We start from the raw sequence: 22,486 nt of genomic DNA on the forward strand, positions 1-22,486 counted from the left end.
TCACTAACAGGCACCAATTGCAGAAAGGACAAAGAATAGCGATTTAAATAGAAACATCTGCTAATACCGGCACATCTTACTTTTACTCTATCCTTGGAGCAGAGAATTTTATAAACATTTAACGTTTCTAGATATCTACGTTTAAAGAATGGGTAATCGTAAAAAAAAATATATATATATCACAGTGCATTAAATAAATATATATGTCAGCTCTATACTAAGAGATACATAGAAAACATAAGAACAAGTCACAATATTTAAGATGCTTGTAAGGTCCAAACTTGTCCTGATATATTCTGTATTGCAGAGAGCATGTCTTAGATTTAAAGGAGAATAAACAGTACTTTTTGTAACACTTGTTGCTCGCTCTAACCAACTGCAAAACCATTAGATCTTAACATGAGCAGTTTTGTGGTTTGGTCACTACTACTACTAATAATACTGTAATATATAAATACATCCTGTATCATCACTTTAAATGTATAAGTTATGAACGCTGTATACTAGAGCATATTTTTTTTAAGCAAGTACTGAATTTGTCTCGCTTTACATTCTTTTTTTTTTTTGTAAATCCGTTTTATTAAGGTTTCGTGAGATTAGAAGCAGGATTTATCAATACAAACATTGTCATTAGTGAGGACTCGCAGGTCCTAATTGCTCATAACAGATTCAGGTCACTTACATGGTTAGTGTAGTGGTCACCATACAGCGCTATACCGGGTCTCGCTTTACATTCAATGCACCTTTTAAATCACACAGTTCATCATTTTTTTTTTTATTCATGCCTGTCAATGGCCAGATTTCGAATTATAACTGCATTCTTATTGGCTCAGATCAGGACGACCATCAAAATATAGCTCTTGTTCTGAATGACCTCTTTTCTCTGAAGTTTTTAAATACTCTTCAATAACTTATTACTGAAATCCGTTAGACCATTTCCATCTGCTCTTTGACATGCAGTAAGAGGGAATGTTATAAGAATTGTAGTACAGATAATACATGCATATTTCTGTCATTTTATTACTAAATTCCTTTTTGTTAACTGTACAGAGTAGTAACAGCCTTCAACTTGTCTTTAATAAATATGTCCTCCATCAATGTAATGTACTAAATATAGGCAGTTATATAAAGAGATATAATAGGGGCAAAGTTCTTAAAAACATTCCTTTGGTTTCCATGGTAATTACTCCACTTGTACAACTTCACTGCATATTTATTTGCTCTCCATACATCACTATAGCAGATTCTAATAAACTGTTGAGGACGTTTTGCACAGTTTCATTCTAAACCTGTAAGGATTAAAAAAACGCACCATATTTTTTCTGTAAAATGTCGAGGGATTATCAAAGTGACCAGTATGTGTTTAAGTGACAAATTACACTCTTGATTTCCCATTCCTGTTTTTTGTGTACTGTCAAAAGGCCAGAACTCTGTCATAGAAGTAAAAAGCCGAAATTCCGACGGGAGAGATACCAGGACAACTTCAGAAATACACACATCAGTTACTCCCATGAGTCACAGAGATGTCACCCAATTATATATTTAAAAATCTCATTTTTGGTAAAAGGAAACTAATAACGTAATGTAGCTGCTGTATGAGATTGATGCAATTGAATTTATTTTTTCTATAAAAATGACTCCAAGCGTTCCACACTTGTGTTAGATATTCAGATGCAAAATAAACAAATATTAATTTGTAAATAAATATCAGATGACAATGCTGCAAAATTACTTTTGTATCCTTTACTTTGTCACTTCAGCAGAGTCTTCAGCAAGGGGGGAGTAGAATGATCGCAAATTTAACAGGTAATTCCTTATAATCACAAAACCTGCGGCTTATTTTAAGAGCAGTTCTTTAACAGGGCTATATAAATGAACACCCCATTGTATCAGCTGTGTGCATGGAAGCCAGCAGTTAATGTCCGTCCCTTACCCTGCGGTGTAAACAGGCCCCTACACACTGGTTACACTAGAGGCAGTGTGATCACGAGGGGCAGTAATTTTAATTATATGTGTTTTAAGGAATAATTCATTTACGGGATTTAATGACAAATGCTATAAAAACACTGCCCTCTTCTAGGTGCGGCCAATGAGGCCATGTTGAGCAGGGTCTGTCTAACTATATAAATACAGAAAAAAATATTATATCCACAAATATCAAATGCAAATGTAACCGAGCCTACCGGTACTTGTATCTCTGGAGTGCATTCAGGTGGTGGATTCTGGTAGCATGTTTCTCTGGTAGGACCTTCACTTGATGGTTGATCGCTAATCTTGATTACCTTTCCAATAAAGAATTTTACATTGTTTGGGGGGCTGGAAGAAGTTGCACAATGATGTAGCAGCGATTATAATATTTAATAGTATGTTATATATGCATGTATTATCAAGAATAGCATAAGCACTGAAAATCTAAATTATTTATTATTATTATGATAATCATGGTTTTGCAAATATTTTTGAAAGCAGAACTTGATATGATCGCAGCTTGGCTCTTACAGAGAATGCTGTTAAAGAGCCCTCGGGGGAGGTGACGATTGCACAGTCTGCATCTCATGTGCCATGAATGAGGCAGTGCCATTTCAAACAATCCTAGCAGCACAGGATCAAGCAGAACTTGACAGCAGATGGCTACCTGGTGTCCAGGGCTTAGACAGAGGCCTGTGAACCATGAATGAACTCGGTCCCATTCAGTATCCCTATGTAAAGAATGAAGGAGGGTCCAAGTCTGTAACCTGCCTAGGATCCTGTTGGATCTTAAAGCAACTCTGTCAACTTTTGGGGTCTTGTTTTACCGCTTACAGTGCGATGGCTGATGGGTGTAGGGAAAGGTGAGTTTTACTTAACTGAAGCTGTCCCTCACCGCCATCTTCTTCCATTGGATCCTCTCAGCTCCTGGCACTTCATCTGCCAGCAGTTGACATCAGTCCTGTTTTCTCGCTCACGCGTGAGAGTACAACACTGAGGTTTATTGATCCCGTGAGATTGTAGGAGCCTCCTCAGACAAAGCCTTTTCCCCTTCAGCCCTCACTAGTGACGTCTGGGGGTCTGACAAAGCATGACATCAATTGCCCCATATTTTTGTCAAGCTTTGAAAGTGTAGGAAAAATACATAAGACAAAGTATTCACTACAGTCTCTTACGATATTTTCTGACTTGTTAGAATTTCAGAGAATAATTTCACACAGGTACCCCATAGCGGTTGACTACCTGACAGCATATGAATTGTAAGATATGAAACAAAGTTAATGACCTGTTCTTCAGATACATCTCCTAACCCTGACCTGACAGCGATCTCAATCACAGAGCTCCATCAGTAGGAGAGACAGCTCTCTCAGTCCACAGGGACATTCTGCAGCCAATATTAGAATAGTCTGTCTATCCCAGAGGAAGGCTCAGCCTCTCTGACACATACTGTGTGTGAATCACCTCTGTCTCCCCACAAACAGCAAGCCAGCATTACAGTGATTAATAAACCAGGAGATTTACTGCTACTCTCTGACACTGACATGTCATTGCTTTATTTCTTATTTGTTGCTATGTTTTTATTTATTGGATTACATTAAAATGTATGGAAATTTGTTTTTAAAAATAGCAAAGGAACCTGGAAAGGCTTATACATCATTCATACACCATACCAGTCCAGCATCTTTGCAATATTTATATTTAAATGTATAAACAGAAAAAATGGAGAGAGAGAGAGAGTGAGAGAGAGAGAGAGAGAGAGAGAGTGAGAGAGTGTGTGTGTATTGATACTGTAGTGTAAGCAGAGACTGTTTGAATAAGGATAACAGTAAAAGTCTGATTTGCAGGAAAAGCCCAGTTTGTCTGGAAATGAGTTACAAGAGGTTAAAATAACATCACTTTGTGAGCACTAGACACAGATTGGGGAGAATCACTAGTTTTACATATTATCTAGCTATTACTGGAAGTCACCAGTCTCCTAAAGTGACCTCATCCCTCTGATACATTATGTCACATCGATAATCACAGCATGCATTATTCTGATTAAATCAATATCTCATAGATCCCACTGCATTATCTTGCTGGCTATTATTTAACAATTTACTGTATGAAGCATTGATTATTGAAAACAGACATCGACCTCCCCTACCCCCCTAAATCGAAGCTAATTTTGAAATGAAATGATCTGGATGGCAAGCTTCCATTAACCATTTGAGTGTCCCTGCGCTGTTCCCATGGCCTGATGTAACCCAGTATCTGCCCCCTTGTAGTCACAGACAGCCAGATCTCTGGGTAGACCCTCGGTGCTCCCAATCCTATCATGCCCAGGCATGTGGTCCATTAGCAGCTGGAGTGGGAGAGGATGCTGCCTTCTCCATCCTTGGTCCCTCCTCTGCCCCCTCCTCCCAGTCTCTCCCCACTGACAGCACACAGCAAGCACAGGAATCTGTCTGAGCAAGGCGAGTTCCCAGCCTGGCATCAATGAATGAGAGACAGTCCTTCTAGGAGGGGGCTCTCCATTTATTAATCTGTGCTGCCTGCCAGCAAGGCGTCCATCCTCCATTGCACAAGTAGGGCTCTGCTTCAAAGAGTCCCCAGAGAGGAGCAGGGGCCAGTGGAGGCAGATAAAGACACAAGCTGGAGATGGAGTCCTCCTCACCTCCTCCTGGAGATGCTGGCCATGGAAACAGCCCCTAACCATCTGAGCTTGCACTCCATCCCTGCTGGATTCAGGTGGAGGTAAACACCATTATGCTAATGCCTCCATGTATGGGAGGTGATTTCTCCGGCTGCTGTGAGCACACAATGGGCCACTCCCTAAACCTGAGATTTGGGACCCATCGCACAGCCTAGGAGGACAGAGGAGTTGGCTGTGTGCTCTGGTGAAGACAGCCTGCCAGGATGGTCGCAGCAGAGAGACTGGCCATGTTCAGTGGGCGGTGAGCATGCAGGGGGCCCTGATGATGGGAATGTGATCTCCTGGATCATGGCATTTGGGCTGCTCAGGAATTCCCTAAACTCACCTTTCAGGAACAGTGAACCAGAAGACAATGGGGATAAAAAGCAGACATTCAGGGGGGCATGCTGGGGAGGAGCAGGAGGAGAAGAAGAGTGGCCTGGCTGGGGACCTGGAGCCAGCCTCCCTGGGGGCAGGGGTGGATAAGGATGGGACCTTGCTGCTGGTGGGAGCTGGGAAGGAAGATGTCAAACGCAATCCGCAGGGAATTGGGCTTTTGGCTAAAACACCTCTGAGCTGTAGCAGGCCTGTCAAAAGGAACAATGCCAAATATAGGAGGATCCAAACTTTAATATATGATGCCTTGGAGAGACCTAGAGGATGGGCACTGCTGTACCATGCTTTTGTGTGAGTAATATGAGCTGTCACTGCCCCTGACTGCCCCCCTTATATAAAGAGATTAACCCCCCTGGGGAGTGAGGGGCTGTTCACACAGAGCAATTCCAGGGGAAAGTTCTAAAAGTGGAGCTGTCAGTAGGGATAATCCATTGGTTTCCATGGTGATTGCTGGGTGGATTGTTTGTGTACCATGATTCTGGGGCAAAGTTCTGGAAGTGGAGCAATCGCCATGGCAACCAATAGACTGTTACACTTGTAGAACTTTCCCTAGCTGCATTCTACCTGAGAATAGTACTGCATCTTTATTATTTATTACTATTTCATAGCCACTAAATGCCACACACTGTAGTGTAATTATATATGGGTGTGTGGTGTGTTTTTATACATATTCTAAATGGTTTGGTTTATGTTCTGTGTTTGGGAGGTGTTTTCTATTCTCCCATACTGGATACATGGGGTTCTCTAAATGAACGTGGCCTTGGTAACTGGGCTCCATGATGAACAGGAAGCGTTGTGTTATTGCTGGTGGATGAGTTCGCCTCACATGTTGGTTTCCTATGCTAGTGAACAGGAATGATCTCATTTGTGCATGAAATCAATAGGCCGGGGAAGTCCAGGGCATATTGAGTTGTCAGCATTAAAGCGAGGAGTTTAATCAGGCTGAGTGGTGAATCTGGTTTATAGTGGGAAGCCTCTGGGAGGGTTGGGATATTAAATGGTGAAATAAAATGATGTTTTAATTTACACGTGCGGCTAGCAGACTGTAAATGGAAAATGTTGTATTTTGGGTCATGCAGACGAACAATAGAATTTAAGGAATGTTTTTGTTTGAGAGAACATTTCTGAAGCTGCGATGTGCTGACGTTTTCTCATACAATGTGTAGATCAATTGATTGGCCAAATGTATCCCCCATCAATCTCTGCTCTGGATACAGAGCTAAAAAAACAAGGTGAAACCGGGGGGAGATATTGGGGTGAGCTTTATGGGTAGCTATAGTAATATGTAAAGATAGTACGTGATACCATTAACATTGTATAAGTAGTCTGTTAGACCCACTTTATCTCTATCCATCTCTCTATAAATCACATTATTATTGGGTAAACAAAACGCCAGAGGAACACAAACTACTTAGACTCTCTCACAACACAGACCAATCTCTGAATTCTCTGTTGAGTAAGGATATATCTGATTAGGGTGGGTACGCTGGATTTGTTTTATATAAGGAAGACATTTATTAAATGCACAATCATTAGGGACATTTATTTTTATTCCACGAACTTGATGAACACACCTTCTAAAATGCTAATTAATGTCTGTAGTGATAACCAGGTGTAAGTGATTCTGATTGACGCAAAGGGCTGATAGGAATTTAAATGGAAAACTGGGAGGGAAATTTGGTTGTGTGCTAGGGTGTGCATGGTGGCATCTGGTACAAGCCTTTGGTTAAGGAACTATGATTTTCGAGTTCTACTGAACCTACTTTAGCTTGCCAAAGGGTTTATCTTGCCCGGCGGAGGAAATACACCAAATGTTGTCAAACTCCAGCCCCAAATATTAATGTACTACAACTCCCAACATTCTTTGAATGCCATGGAAAGGTTGGGCGTTATGGGAGTGGTAGTACAATGTAATCTGGGAGGCCAAAGTTCAGCCACGCTGGTCTATATCTACAACGTGTTCGGCCTTCTCAAGCCTTGTATTGTCAACCCCAGTTAAGAACTTTTAATTCAAATTTTCTGTTTCTGGCAACACAGTGTCTTACTATGAGTTTTCTACACACCGTTTCCTTGTGGAAATCAACAGTTACTCATCTGGAGATTTTGGTACGAACATTGCCGTTATTCATTGTTAGTACATTGTAGGTTAGGCGGCGCACTTTATATTTTTTCCATCATTGGGGACCAGCAGCTGGGTTTTGTAAAAAAAAAAAAAAAAAAAATAATAAAAGTACTTGTCTTATTTTCATCCAAGCTTTGTATTTTGTGGGACGATTACCTGTAATTTGTTCTGCATTTGAAGGAACTCCGGGTGTGACGACTGCTGGTAGATGACCATTCAAGTGATATAGTGTTTTGTCTGAATTCTGATTGGTCAGTGTCTGAAAACTGGAGGTTTGTGTAAATACAGGCTGAGAGATATTTTGGTGGTTTGTTCAGTACTTGTTAAAACCTCAGGTCTACGGACTCAAATCCCGACAGAATGGTCTGCGTAGGTCGATAAAACCATATCTTCAAGTTGGACAATAATAATATACACAGTGATATATCCAAACGTTAAATATATCATCTGTTCTCGAATATGTGATATCATCAACTAGACTGGAAAAAATATTTACACAGGAAACATTAGATGAGATATTAGAGAAGATGTGTCATTTGACAGATTGCTATGAAACTACACATTACATTGGCTACAATCCCTCCATATTCCAACAACAAACAAACAAATAGTTCAGGATTCACTACGGGGGATTTGGCTACGATTCTCGTGCGCTCGACAATTCGGTTCCACTGGATTCCCATCTCTAAGGACTCTCTTGTTAATTCAATGGAGCAAGGTGGAGCTTAGAAGAAGTGATATAAATTATATAGCGCCAACTTATTCCACTGTACTTTACAATATTATTAATGGAGAAATTTAACAAGAAATTAATGTTACAGGACAATGGTTGGCAAGGACCCTCTCAAACAAGCTTACAGTCTAGAGGATTTTAAGTCAAAATTACCTCAAGAGGTCTTTGGTCAACTCAGCATTAGCATTTTACAGCAATACAGGCCTTTGGTAAATCAATAGAACCAGAGATTAAATTTGTTCAAGCAATAATTTACATATCTAACTAGTTAATGGAAGGATGACAACAATAAATCCACCAGTATTGGTTATTAGTCACAGAGTCTATAGCTACATAAATACAGAAAACACAAAAAAATGTGCGTCACATTGCCGCAGCTTAACATGAAGGATGGAAGATAATCTATATTTTAATTATCTGTATTTGTGGGAAAAGCAGAAATATTAAGCATTTCCCCAAAGTTCTACATATTCCATTTATGCCGGTTTCTATAAATGAAAGATTCTCAGAATACATTAATAGTTTGCGATCTGGTCACTGACTTACAAATAGATTTCCCAGTGGAGAAATGGTTTTGGAAATGTCACTAGCTGAGTCTTTTTCCTTGTTACGAAGCGCGATTATACCGAAGAAATGACAGTGCAATCGTTTTTCTCATAGGAAACCTTTGTATTTTGTCGGAATTCATAGTGAATAGAAAATATTAGGCCACAGCAGCTGTAGTGAAAAAATGTGCCTGTTTTGGTCTAAAATTTGAAAGTCACCTTGAATTCACGTTGAATTGCCAGCAATTCCGTAGACGGTTAATGGAATGATGTGGTAGAAGAAATAGGAGGGATAGATGGAATGAGAGGGTTAATGAAATAAAAGAGTGGGACCGATAAGAGAGCTAACAAAATGATATGGTGGGTGGATAAAAGGGTAAAACGAACGCTCCAAGCACTATGACCACTACAGCATGTTTCTGGCTATCTGTCAGGAGTAGTACCCCAGGTAAGAAGTAAAACAAATCTAAAAACAGTTTGACTACTTAAATCGAGGGGGCCAGGGCACTCCTGCCACTATAACCACTAATGTGCATTGCAGTGGTGATGGTGGTTGGATTGTTCTTTTAAATTAACAGAATTAGGGGACAGATTGCTAAGGGAATGATGATGTCGGAGGAATGAGAGGGTTAACAAAATTAAATAATTAGAGGTTCATTGGAAGGATAGGGTTAATGGAAGGATAGGGTGAGTAGGATGAGGAGGTTCAGATAATGCGGGACACAATGAAAGGGTTAATGGAGTGATATGGCTGGATAAGTAAGAGATTAACAGAATAAAATGTATGAGAGGGTTAATGGAGATTATTGGGCTGTAATAAAAGAGAGGGTTAATGGAGATTATTGGGCTGTAATAAAAGAGAGGGTAATGGAGATTATTGGGCTGTAATAAAAGAGAGGGTTAATGGAGATTATTGGGCTGTAATAAAAGAAAGGGTTAATGGAGATTATTGGGCTGTAATAAAAGAGAGGGTAAATGGAGATTATTGGGCTGTAATAAAAGAGAAGGTTAATGGGGACTATTGGGCTGTAATAAAAGAGAGGGTTAATGGAGATTATTGGGCTGTAATAAAAGAGAGGGTTAATGGGGATTATTGGGCTGTAATAAAAGAGAGGGTTAATGGAGATTATTGGGCTATAATAAAAGAGAGGGTTAATGGGGATTATTGGGCTGTAATAAAAGAGAGGGTTAATGGAGATTATTGGGCTGTAATAAAAGAGAGGGTAATGGAGATTATTGGGCTGTAATAAAAGAGAGGGTTAATGGAGAGTATTGGGCTGTAATAAAAGAGAGGGTTAATGGGGATTATTGGGCTGTAATAAAAGAGAGGGTTAATGGAGATTATTGGGCTGTAATAAAAGAGAGGGTTAATGGAGATTATTGGGCTATAATAAAAGAGAGGGTTAATGGGGATTATTGGGCTGTAATAAAAGAGAGGGTTAATGGAGAGTATTGGGCTGTAATAAAAGAGAGGGTTAATGGAGATTATTGGGCTGTAATAAAAGAGAGGGTTAATGGGGATTATTGGGCTGTAATAAAAGAGAGGGTTAATGGAGATTATTGGGCTGTAATAAAAGAGAGGGTTAATGGAGATTATTGGGCTGTAATAAAAGAGAGGGTTAATGGAGAGTATTGGGCTGTAATAAAAGAGAGGGTTAATGGAGATTATTGGGCTGTAATAAAAGAGAGGGTTAATGGAGATTATTGGGCTATAATAAAAGAGAGGGTTAATGGGGATTATTGGGCTGTAATAAAAGAGAGCGTTAATGGGGACTATTGGGCTGTAATAAAAGAAAGGGTTAATGTAGATTATTGGGCTGTAATAAAAGAGGGTTAATGGAGATTATTGGGCTGTAATAAAAGAGAGGGTTAATGGAGATTATTGGGCTGTAATAAAAGAGAGGGTTAATTGCGACTATTGGGCTGTAATAAAAGAGAGGGTTAATGGAGATTATTGGGCTGTAATAAAGGAGAGGGTTAATGGAGATTATTGGGCTGTAATAAAAGTGAGGGTTAATTGCGACTATTGGGCTGTAATAAAAGAGAGGGTTAATGGAGATTATTGGGCTGTAATAAAAGAGAGGGTTAATGGAGATTATTGCGCTGTAATAAAAGAGAGGGTTAATGGAGATTATTGGGCTGTAATAAAAGTGAGGGTTAATGGGGATTATTGGGCTGTAATAAAAGAGAGGGTTAATGGGGACTATTGGGCTGTAATAAAAGAGAGGGTTAATGGAGATTATTGGGCTGTAATAAAAGAGAGGGTTAATGGAGATTATTGGGCTGTAATAAAAGTGAGGGTTAATGAAATGTTGGGGTGAGGGAATGGAGGTCCAGAATTAGAATGAAAGAGATGAGTGTCCAGAATGAAAGGGTAAAAATAATCAGGGTGTAGAATTAGAATATCAATTGACATGATGGGCCAATGAGTGTTAAGGGGATGCTTATAATGTAAATAAACAGAATAGTAAAGGGCTGGTGTAGACCAAGTGCACTTCTAGACCTGATATATCATTTTATTTTTAAATACTTTATCTTTAAGCACTGACTGTGTGGCCTTAAGGCATTATTCATTCTGCTGGGGTTTCTCCATATTTGGAAGGCAGGGAAGCCCTGCTGCTGAGTCACCGTGTTTTTACTCTGGGGATATCCCTGCTGCCCAGACGCTTTGCAGTGTTTCCCTTAATATTTAAGGAACTGAAAAGCACAGACAGCAATGTTGCTGCCGTCCTGTGAGCTGACAGCTTGGCGGCCATTTTGGTGTCCTTAGTGATAGCTGTAAATAATGGTAGTGACCCTGCGGTTAAAAACAACAGCTTTGGCAGGCGTGTCAGAAAACCAATTAAATACCATAGAACAGGTCAAGGATGGGCGAATGCAGGGATATAATGCAACTAACATCAGCTCCGTCATCCAAAACATGGCACATTGTGTGTCAAATATCAACATCCATTATCGCTGCCCGATATCAGCCTCCCAAAATACAAGCTCGTTTATTAAAAAATGACTGTGACATCTCCTAATGTCCTTGTTAAGGCCTTTATAAATGGAGCTCTAAGATTGTGATCATACGGTCACACTAGTGAGCAGTGCACATATGACGTGTGTGCTGAGCCTTGTTCGGATTTTGTTCATATATCTTATTTGAGATAATTAGTATTTTCCCCCCTATTTCTTGATTCTTGCAATCTCACAGCTATGGGCTCCAACTCCTTTCGTATTAGCCTAATTACAACTTGCTATAAAAGGCTGAACGGGCATCTTCAAACTGTAGGTACTTAGTTAATTTTGTAAAAGATAAAAAAAAACACATAAGAAATTAAAAAAAAAAATTAACCTATGCAAAATAGTCAACTAAACAATAACAAAAAACATTAGACTTTGAAATTCTTCAATTTACTGCAAATCTCTAGACTTTGCAGCTTCAGCAGTGAACTTTAACCAAATACAATGCTCTCTTAAAGGGACACTCAAAATACATAAAAAACAAAAAACAAACAAACAACCAAACCCATATATCACTGTTTAGTAGATATACTCCAAATGAAAACATGCATGATTTTACTTGTGCATGTTTCCTTGGGTATATATCTAAACCAGCTTGCAAAATTGGCACTTCTATAAATGAACTTTGTTACACCCCCTGACTGTCAATCAGACAGCCAATCCTGTTACTTCCTGGTTTGGTTAGCTCAGTGGAGTTAAACTCAAGAAACAGCAATTGCCCAGAGCACCTGCCATGCAAACACTTCTCATTGAGCTGCATTGGGAAAGTCTGTGATTGGATAGCCACAGAAAGTCTGGGCGGGGTTAGAAGGGGAGGGCTTGCAAAGGCTGCAGGCAAGAGATCTACAGCTTATGCAAGCTGTTTTTCGAAATAACTCCAATGAAAAAAAAAAAGTATAATTAAATGCATGGTTTCATTAGAGACATATCTACTAAATTGTGATGTTTTTAAAATGTTATTTTTATTTGGGCATTGGAGTATCCCATTAACTAATCAAATATATTTTCTGTCGAAGCACTGAATGTATTATTGTACTTTAGTAATAGTGTTGGCAGCCCTCAGAATAAAAGAATGATACTTTTCTCACTCTATAAATTAGCACTTTATTATTATTTTACATATATATATTTATTTATTTTTATCTGTCCCATGTTCTCCTATGGATAAGGCATTTCACAAGACTGTAATTTATCATTTACTATTAACAACTGCTAGATACTTCTTCCAGGACTAAATATGAACCTTAACTTGAGCGTGTGTAATTGACCCTTATAGTTGATTAAATATCAGTGATTTTTGGCTTTGTGAAGCTAAATGTATAATTGTTTGGACACAATCCATTTCTAAAGCACTTTTCATTCATTAGAAATGTTGCCTTTTGGCTTTCAGTTGACACACGCGCAGGGCCAGCGCAACCGTTAGGCGAACTAGGCATTTGCCTAGGGCGCCGGCCTGCTGAGGGCGCCCACGGGGATATTTCCTGCTGGGCTCCCCCTGTCTTATGCCACAGCGCTGGACGAACGCCTCTTGAGCTGCCCCCCCCTTCTTCCCAGCGCCGGGCTGATCCTCCAAGCGCCGGGAGGGACCCTGTCACCATCTGGCCACCTCAGGGCGCCCCCGAAAACCCTGTGACCGGAAGAGAGGGGGGAAGGAGAAGGCAGGTGGTGAGGGAAACTCTTCTTGCAGCCTCCCACTCCTACCTCACATGCCCTTGTGATGCCGGCAGCTGGAGTATGACTTAATTCCGGCCCGGCATACTAAACAGCGCGCGGGAAGAGTGAGCTGCTCCACACTGGACCCCAGGGAGGTAGGGAGGCTGGATGGGCCTCAAAATATAAAATTGTATGTGTCTGTGTGTGTGTGTGTGTGTCTGTCTGTCAGTGAGTGTCTGCCTGTGTGTATGTATGTCAGTGAGGTTCTGTGAGTGAGTGAGTGTATGTGTCATGTGTGTCTGTCAGTGAGTGTGTGAATGTTTGACTGTCAGTGTGTGTGTGTCTGTCAGTGAGTGTCTGCATGTGTGTGTGTCAGTGAGTGTCTGTCTGTCTGTGAGTGAGTGTCTGTGTGTGTGTGTGTGTCGGTCAGTGAGTGAGTGAACATATATCAGTTACCGTGTCTGTGTCTGTCAGTGAGTATGTGTTTGACTGTCAGTGTGTTTGCGTGTCTGTCAGTGAGTGTCTTCCTGTGTGTGTGTGTGTGTGTGTCTGTCTGTGAGTGAGTATTTGACTGTCAGTGTGTGTGTATGTATCTTAGTGTCTGTCTGTGTATGTGTCTGTCAGTGAGTGAGTGTGTGTCTGTGTGTGTTAGTCTGTCAGTGAGTGAATGCATGTCAGTGAGTGTGTGTGTGTGTCAGTGAGTGTGTGAGTGTGTCAGTGAGTGTGTGAGTGTTTGACTGTCAGTGTGTGTGTGTGTCTTTCAGTGAGTGAGTGTATGTATGTCAGTGAGTGTCTGTCTGTGTGTGTGTCTGTCAGTGAGTGACTGTGTGTCAGTGTGTGTGTGTCTGTCAGTGAGTGAGTGTATGTCTGTCAGTGAGTTTCTGTGTGTGTCAGTGAGTGTCTGTGTGTCAGTGAGTGAGTGTATGTCTGTCAGTGTGTGTCTGTCAGTGAGTGAGTGACATGAGGGGGCAGCAAAATGGATCTTTACCTAGGGCGGCAGAAATCCTTGCACCGGCCCTGCACATGCGTATAGTAAAATTACACACGTTAAATAAAATGCTATTACTCTCAATGTTTTGCTTCCCTTTACTTGAATCTATTTCTCTAAGTCTTTTAGGAGAAATCTCTCAGATCTTTCTCTATCACTATGGGGATGGCAGTAAAATAGTTCACCCTTGCGGGCTGTTTTTGAGTAAAATACGGCTGATCTCACAGATAGAGATTCACAGAAACAGGTGTTAAATATTCAGTGTAAATGGAATCACATGTTTGTTGACTGCCTAATAAGACAGGTGCTGTATTAATAATCTAAAACCACAGACATTATCTATTGTGTATTCAAACTGAAGCTGTGCACTGATTTGAGAGGCTTCTATGTTTTCCTTATTGCGAACGATAATATTGAGTTATTAGTTTTAGTTAATAAAACTTTGCTTTGCATGTCTGTTACAATTTTTTGATCGTCTGTTCATAGCATTAACGCCTTCCTGAAAAGACATTCCAACACATCTTTGAACAAGTTGCAAATGCAAGTCTGCTTGCACTGAGACTATATATACCCAGGCCAGGGGCGGGCTGGGCCGGGGGGCAGGGAGGCAATTGCCCCCCAGGCCGTCCTAAATCCCATTAAGACCGGCCGCGGCGGGCCGGCCCTTTAAATGCTGCAGCCGCCTGAGCGCTCTGTAAAGAGCGCTCAGGCGGCTGCAGAACAGATTCTCCCCTCCCCTGTAGCGTGGCCGAGCTGCTCTCCGGTTCCCGGCCGGAGTGATGGGAAAGTGCACGCTCAGTGTGCACCTTCCTTTCAGTCCGGCCGGTTACAGGAAACAGAAACTCCTGTTCCGCGCGGAGTTTCTGTTTCCTGTAACCGGCCGGACTGACAGGAAGTGCACACTGAGCGTGCACTTTCCCATTACTCCGGCCGGGACCGGAGAGCAGCTCGGCCACGCTACGGTGGAGGGGGTAAGAAGAAGAGGGGAGGGGGGAAGTAAGAAGAGGGGAGGGAGGGGGGAAGTAAGAAGAAGGGAGGGAGGGGGGAAGTAAGAAGAAGGGAGGGAGGGGGGGAAGTAAGAAGAGGGGAGGGAGGGGGGGAAGTAAGAAGAGGGGAGGGAGGGGGGGAAGTAAGAAGAGGGGAGGGAGGGGGGAAGTAAGAAGAGGGGAGGGAGGGGGGAAGTAAGAAGAGGGGAGGGAGGGGGGAAGTAAGAAGAGGGGAGGGAGGGGGGAAGTAAGAAGAGGGGAGGGGGGGTGGAAGTAAGAAGAGGGGAGGGGGGGTGGAAGTAAGAAGAGGGGAGGGGGGGTGGAAGTAAGAAGAGGGGAGGGGGCGTGGAAGTAAGAAGAGGGGAGGGGGGGTGGAAGTAAGAAGAGGGGAGGGGGGGTGGAAGTAAGAAGAGGGGAGGGGGGGTGGAAGTAAGAAGAGGGGAGGGGGGTGGAAGTAAGAAGAGGGAAGGGGGGTTGGAAGTAAGAAGAGGGGAGTGGGGGGAGTAAGAAGAGGGGAGGGGGGAGTAAGAAGAGGGGAGGGGGGAGAGTAAGAAGAGGGGAGGGGGGAGTAAGAAGAGGGGAGGGGGGATAGTAAGAAGAGGGGAGGGGGGAGTAAGAAGAGGGGAGGGGAGGGGGAGAGTAAGAAGAGGGGAGGGGAGGGGGGGAGAGTAAGAAGAGGGGGGGAGTAAGAAGAGGGGAGGGGGGAGTAAGAAGAGGGGAGGGGGGAGTAAGAAGAGGGGAGGGGGGAATAAGAAGAGGGGAGGGGGGAGAGTAAGAAGAGGGGGGAGAGTAAGAAGAGGGGAGGGGGAGTAAGAGAAGGGGAGGGGGGAGTAAGAGGAGGGGAGGGGGGGAGAGTAAGAGGGGGGGAGAGTAAGAAGAGGGGAGGGGGAGTAGGAAGAGGGGAGCGGGGAGTAAGAAGAGGGGGGAGTAAGAGGGGAGGGGGGAGTAAGAAGAGGGGGGAGTAAGAAGAGGCGAGGGGGGAGAGTAAGAAGAAGGGGGGAGTAAGAAGAGGGGAGGGGGGATAATAAGAGGGGGGAGTAAGAGGAGAGGGGGGAGTAAGGGGAGGGGCGGAGTAAGAGGAGGGGGGAGTAAAAAGAGGGGAGGTGGGAGTGTAAGAAGGAGGGGAGAAAAGAAAAAGGGGGGAAGAAGAGGGGAGGGGAGTAAGAAGAGGGGGAGGGGGGAGTAAGAAGGAGGGGAGATAAGAAAAAGAGGGGGTAAGAAAAAGAGGGGGGAGTAAGAAGAAGAAGAGGAGGGAGTAAGAAAAAGAGGGGGGAGTAAGAAGAAGAAGAGTGGGAAGTAATTAGAAGAAGGGGGGTAAGAAGAAGAAGGGGGGAGTAAGAAGAAGGGGGAAGTAAGAAGGAGGGGAGATAAGAAAAAGAGGGGGTAAGAAGAAGAAGGGGGGAGTAAGAAAAAGAGTGGGGAGTAAGAAGAACAAGAGTGGGAAGTAATTAGAAGAAGGGGGGTAAGAAGAAGAGGGGGTAAGAAGAAGAAGGGGGAGTAAGAAGAAGAGGGGGGAGTAAGAAGAATAAGGGGGTAAGAAGAAGAAGGGGGTAAGAAGACGAAGGGGGTAAGAAGAAGAAGGGGGTAAGAAGAAGAAGGGGTTAAGAAGAAGAAGGGATAAGAAGAAGAAGGGATAAGAAGAAGAAGGGGGAGTAAGAAGAAGTAGGAGGGTTAAGAAGAAGAAGGGGGGAGTAAGAAGAAGAAGAAGGGGGGAGTAAGAAGAAGGAGAAGGGGGAGTAAGAAGAAGGGGGGAGTAATAAGAAGAAGGGGGTAAGAAGAACAAGGGGGGAAGTAAGAAGAACACAGGGAGGAGGGGGGTAAGAAGAACACAGGGGGGGTGAGGAGAACACACAGAGGGAGGAGTGAGAAGAACACAGGGAGGGTGGAGGGGGGATGAGAAGAGCACAGGGAGGGTGGAGGGGGGATGAGAAGAGCACAGGGAGGGTGGGTGAGTGTGAGAAGAGACCACTAGGGGAGGGTGGGGGAGATGAGACCACTAAAGGGCAGGGGAGAGCTCTAAGGGACAGAAGGCAAGACAGGGAGCTCTTTCACACTACGCACACACACACACACACACACACACACACAATGCATCCCTATACATACACAGAAACACACAATGCATCCCTATACATACACAGAAACACAACATGCTTCCCTTACACACAGAGAAACACACAATGCATCCATTACACACACACACACTGCAACCCTTACACACAAAGACAATGCATCATTTGCACACATACACAGAAACATACAATGCAAACCCTTACACACACATGCAAACACACACACTGTTTTTCTTACATACACACAGAAACACAATGCATCTCTTACACTCAATGCACACACATACAAACACACACCTTGCATCCCTTATGCATACAAACACAGATTCACACAATGCATCCCTTACACACAACCAGAAACACATAATACATCCCTTATATACAAATACACACTGCATCACCTGCACAAACTGGTATCCCTATACACTACATACCATAAGCACACATATTAGATCCTCTACAATAACACATAACACATCCCCTACACACTCCACTCCCTGTGAGCGAACTCATGGGTGGGTGGAACATATAAGTGGACTTATGAGTGGGCCTTATGGGCATATTCACCGTCAGGCAGTGGGGCCCAGACCTTGAGCTGTGTAAGAGGCCCCCAAAAAATGGAGCTGCTTCCAATTCTCCCAGAACATTGAATTTTTGTGACCACAGTTGCAAACAGCCTCCAGAGATCCTGTTCTACACCAGACCAGTGGAGCCAAACTGCAGCCCATCATCATGCTCATCTAATTGTAAGTAGGCAATCTAGTATATTATTAGTGACACTAATCTATAATTTACCTCACATTAAAGGGACACTATAGCTTAATGAAGTGGTTCTGGTGTCTATAGCTGGTCCCTGCAGGCTTTTTAATGTAAACACACACTGTGTGCAGCACTGGCTTTAGTTCATATGGCAGATCATATGGGTGGGGCATTGTGATGTCACATGGGGGGGCGGCAAATTTATATTTTGTCTAGGGCGGCAAAAATCCTTGCACCGGCTCTGATCCTGGGCAGGTGCACCAGTGTACTGGTGACCCACAGGAGGGGAGTGCACTGATTGCACTGCACTCTCCTTCTGCCCAGACCCGTCTTGACCGCAGTGCAAGTGCCCTCTGCCCCTAATTTACAGTGGCTCACACTCACAACGAGCAGTGCCTGGAGCCCTTTGCAGAGACGGAAACAAAGAGGTTCTGCGGCAGCTAGCCGTCCTGCAAGCATTGCATTAAACAGCTGTTCCCCATGCAGCCACAGGTGGCGTTGTGCTGGGAGACTGTGATTACTCTTCACTTCCTCCCAGCCTACAGAGCAGCGCATGGGGGAGAGAGAGGAGGAGGCATGATTTAATCTTGAATAAATCCTCTAAGCAAACCTTTATAAATTTGGGGGGATCTGTTGGGGGGAAACTGTTTCCACAGTTTATTGGTGTTTACTCTGATGTCTGTATTAATATTGAGGGATGTCTAAGTAGTAACGTCAGTGTGTGTCAGCAGGGCCAGCCGTTGGGGTGGGCAAGCTGTGCGGTCACGCAGGGTGCCATGACAACAGAGGCACCCGGCGGTCAACACAGCTCACAAGTTGGGTACACCAGCATATTTAATTTAAACGATTCGCTGGTGGTCCACTGGTGCGCACCAGCAGTAGGTGCAGTCAGATCATATCCTCTCCCTCGTGGTTCCGGCGCTCAGTTAGTGAGTCAGAGCACAGGCTCAGAGATTCTCAGCCTGTGCTCTGACAACATTGAAAGTCAGAGCCGTGAAGGAGTGGGTATGGCAAAGAGCTACTGATTAGCATAACATCAATATCCGTTATAAAACCAGGAAAAGGTGGGCATGGATGGTGAACTGATTTGGTGGCGCAATGGGCCACTTGACTGGTTTTGCCCCCCAGGCCTAAGGCTGCCAGCCCTCCCCTGACCCAGGCTATAAACACCAAAACCACTACCTTAATCTGTAGTGGTGTTAGTGACTATATGGTCCCTATTAGTGCTGTCCTTCACACCGAATAAGTCATTTTCAGGTTATCTTTTCCACCAGTATATGTGCATGCTAAGCTGGCACAACACATAATAAGGCTGGTATAGGATTATTTTCCTTGGCTACACTAAAGTTGTTTGTATGCCTATAATGTCCGTTTAACCCCATAAGGACTGAGCCAAATGTACACGTTGTGATCAAAACAAAACATAAACAAAAACTTGAATTTGCGCTATATGTCTGTTCAGGCGTAATTCACCTCTTTCATATTAAATACACCCACATTTTCTACATGTCATTTTGTTCAGGAGAAATAGGGCTTTCACGTCACATCCAATATTTATATATGAAACATAATTTAGTATGAATAAAATATAAATAAATGTGAGAAATTAAGAAATGTTATTTTTTTTTAGTTCTGCATTGCATTTTAACTGTGAATGTCATAATACTGTTAGCTGTTACTGCAATAAAGTACACATATTTGTATTCAGTGATGTCTGACAAGTGAAACAGTACCCCCCATGTACAGGCTTTATGGTGTTTTGGAAAGTTACAGAGTCAAATAAACCATGTAAAATTTTCCAGTATATACACATTGAAATTTGCCAGATTGGTTATGTTGCCTTTGAGACACTATGGTAGCCCAGTGATGAAAATTACCCCCGTGGGGGCATACCATTTGCAAAAGTAGACAACCCAAGGTATTACAATGGGGTATGTTCCGACTTTTTTTTAGTAGCCACTTAGTCACAAACACTGGCCAAAGTTAGCGTTCATATTTGTTTGTGTGTGAAACATGCAAAAAACTAAATTGAACGCTAATTTTGGCCAGTGTTTGTGACTAAGTGGCTACTAAAAAATAAATACCCCATTTGCTATACCTTGACTTGTCTACTTTTGCAAATGGTATGCCATCATGGGGGTAATTTTCATTCTTGGACTACCATACTGTCTCAAAGGCAACATAACCAATCTAGCAAATTTCAATGTGAAAAAACAGAAATGCAAGCCTTATATTTGACTCTGTAACTTTTGAAAACACCATAAAACCTGTACATGAGGGGTACTTTGCTGAACACAAATATTAGTGTTTCAAAACAGTAAAACATATCCCAACAACAGTGAAAGTTCTGTTTGTGTGTGAACAATGCACAAAATGGCACTTTCACTGACGATATCATCGTTGTGATATGTTTTACTGTTTTAATTGATAAAGACCCTGAAGGGTCGAAACGTTGACGTATAGTTGATGAACACTTATTGAAATACACTTTTGGAAAATCCAAGCGAGTGCTCCTGTTTGACTTTGTTTATATATATATATATATATATATATAGATATATATATAGATATGATCTAATTACTTTTATTTACTTTATTAAAATTTTTAATCACTTTTACCAACTTTTAAAACTTTTTTGCAGGCTTGAGGGGGACAGCCGGAGAGTTCAGACAGTCCCCCTGCAGGCACTGCAAAAGCCGTCTATTCCGACCATGTGATCGCGAGGACCCCGCGATCAAATGGCCCGGGAGGTTTGAATCGGGCAGAGGATCGCGAGCACCGGCAGGGAAACGGCAGGGACCCTGTGAGTAAAAAGGACGGCGGAGACGTGTTTAGAGCCACCCAAAAAAAGACGGGATAGAATGCCCACCGTCCTTAAGGGGTTAAAGCAGCACTGTCACTTTGCTTGTTTTGTCTTTGAATACATTTATCTTTGTCCCTCCATTTCTCCTTTGTTTTAATTTATTTTTGTTCACCTTAACGGAGCGATGTAGTGCCAGGAAAACAAACTAAATTTCCTGGCAATATAGGTTTATTAGGTCCCCCCCTCCCTCATGACCCCACTCCCGCTAGGCTGAAAGGGTTAAAACCCCTTCAGCTACTTATCTTAATCCAGTGCCGGGCTCCCTCGGCTCTGGTGACCTCTCCTCTCCCTGCCGACACCAGCTCTGAATGTTAAACAATGGTAAGATACAATAAGTGTCTGTGTCTATGACTGGGTGTTTGTCATTGTATGAGCCAGTGAGCCAATGATATGCTACAGAGAGGAGTTAGAAAAACAGAGGGGAAGGCATAAAAGAGACAAGATACATTAAAGAAGGGAAAGACATTCAGAAAATGAATAAAAGACACAAGGGGATTAAGATGCCACAAAAGGTGGGATAAAGACTCAAAAGCATGAAATGAGTGGATACAGTATGCAAAAAGGGAGACGAGAAACAAAAAGGCAGCAAGATGTACAAAAGAGGCAAAACGATGGGAAAGATAGGCAAAAGGAGGGTTAATAGACACACAGGTGAATTCTGGGGGTGGCAGAATGCGTTTTTACCTGTGTAGATATCTTGGTCAATATAATGCTTCTCATAGAGAAGCATGGGGAATGAGAAGAGCATGTAAGGCGAGTGCGGTGCTCGCCCAATCAAATGCTTCTCGTGTGAAAGAATGGAATCTTATGATTGATTTCCTATGAGCAGCGTTTGATGATGTTCAACGTCGGCCAAACTCGGACATCACAGTCCAAGCGTCCCTGTGGCTGTCAATAAGACAGTCACTAGATGTGTGGTGCAGGGGTACTTCTCCGTAAAAGGTTGAGAAACACTGCAATTGCTGCCTCTTGACTGAGCTAAACAACCAGGAAGTAACAGGACTGGCTTTCTGATTGACAGCTGGCAGGAGTGTTACAATGTTAATTTATAAAAGTGCCAATTTCAATCGAAATCTGCACTTTTACTAAAAGGACAAAAAGAGGACACACTCTTCACACATATAGTACGTGAGCAAGCTGAAATGCTTTGGGGGTCCAGTGTCTCCCTTAATACACAAACGTCTCTTAATATGTTCCTTAGTAAATATATGTTTTATTCTTTTCATGGATCTCACCAATGTATCTGCTGGTTGAAATGAGCAAAATTATCCAAATATTGGGCATTTTAAAAAGCCTTTACTTTTGAGGCGTACAGTGTCTGGTTGTATCCAAATAAGCCCTTTCAATGTCCTATTCCATCGCTTGCCTTCATTTGCTTTCATCTACTGAGGATTTCCTCTGGAATTTCAAATCTCGAACTGTTATTGGAAATTATGCAAACATACGCAGGAAAAAAACATCACAGTGGACAAGATGCGTGATTTATTGTAGCGTTTGTAATGTAATACTGCCACCATATGTATGTGTCAAGTGCTCCACCTCGAGTGTTATTAACACAAGCTCTTAGTATCGATTGATTTATAAAATATGTTTAAACAGTATTAAAATAATGCATTTTAAGATTGATGCATGGAAATTACACAGACATCAGAACATCAGATACCTCTCCAATTATTGCAGTTTTGGACCATTTTATGTATATATATATATGTATGTGTGT

The 22,486-nt window shown here is 42.5% G+C and overlaps 1 protein-coding gene across 1 annotated transcript in view; it reads left to right on the plus strand.

Annotated features, from left to right (window-relative positions):
• The first annotated feature begins 4,410 nt into the window (after nucleotides 1-4,410).
• The window catches only part of KCNQ3 (potassium voltage-gated channel subfamily Q member 3), a 231,889-nt gene continuing 213,813 nt past the window's right edge, over nucleotides 4,411-22,486 (plus strand). Inside the window, exon 1 of the mRNA XM_063451048.1 lies at nucleotides 4,411-5,329. Within this exon, the coding sequence (XP_063307118.1) occupies nucleotides 5,016-5,329 (314 nt within the window). The 5' untranslated portion in view covers nucleotides 4,411-5,015. The remainder of the gene's footprint in view (nucleotides 5,330-22,486) is intronic.

The sequence above is a fragment of the Pelobates fuscus genome, chromosome 4 (genome assembly GCF_036172605.1).
Source record: "Pelobates fuscus isolate aPelFus1 chromosome 4, aPelFus1.pri, whole genome shotgun sequence".
In the NCBI taxonomy this organism is placed as follows: domain Eukaryota; kingdom Metazoa; phylum Chordata; class Amphibia; order Anura; family Pelobatidae; genus Pelobates; species Pelobates fuscus.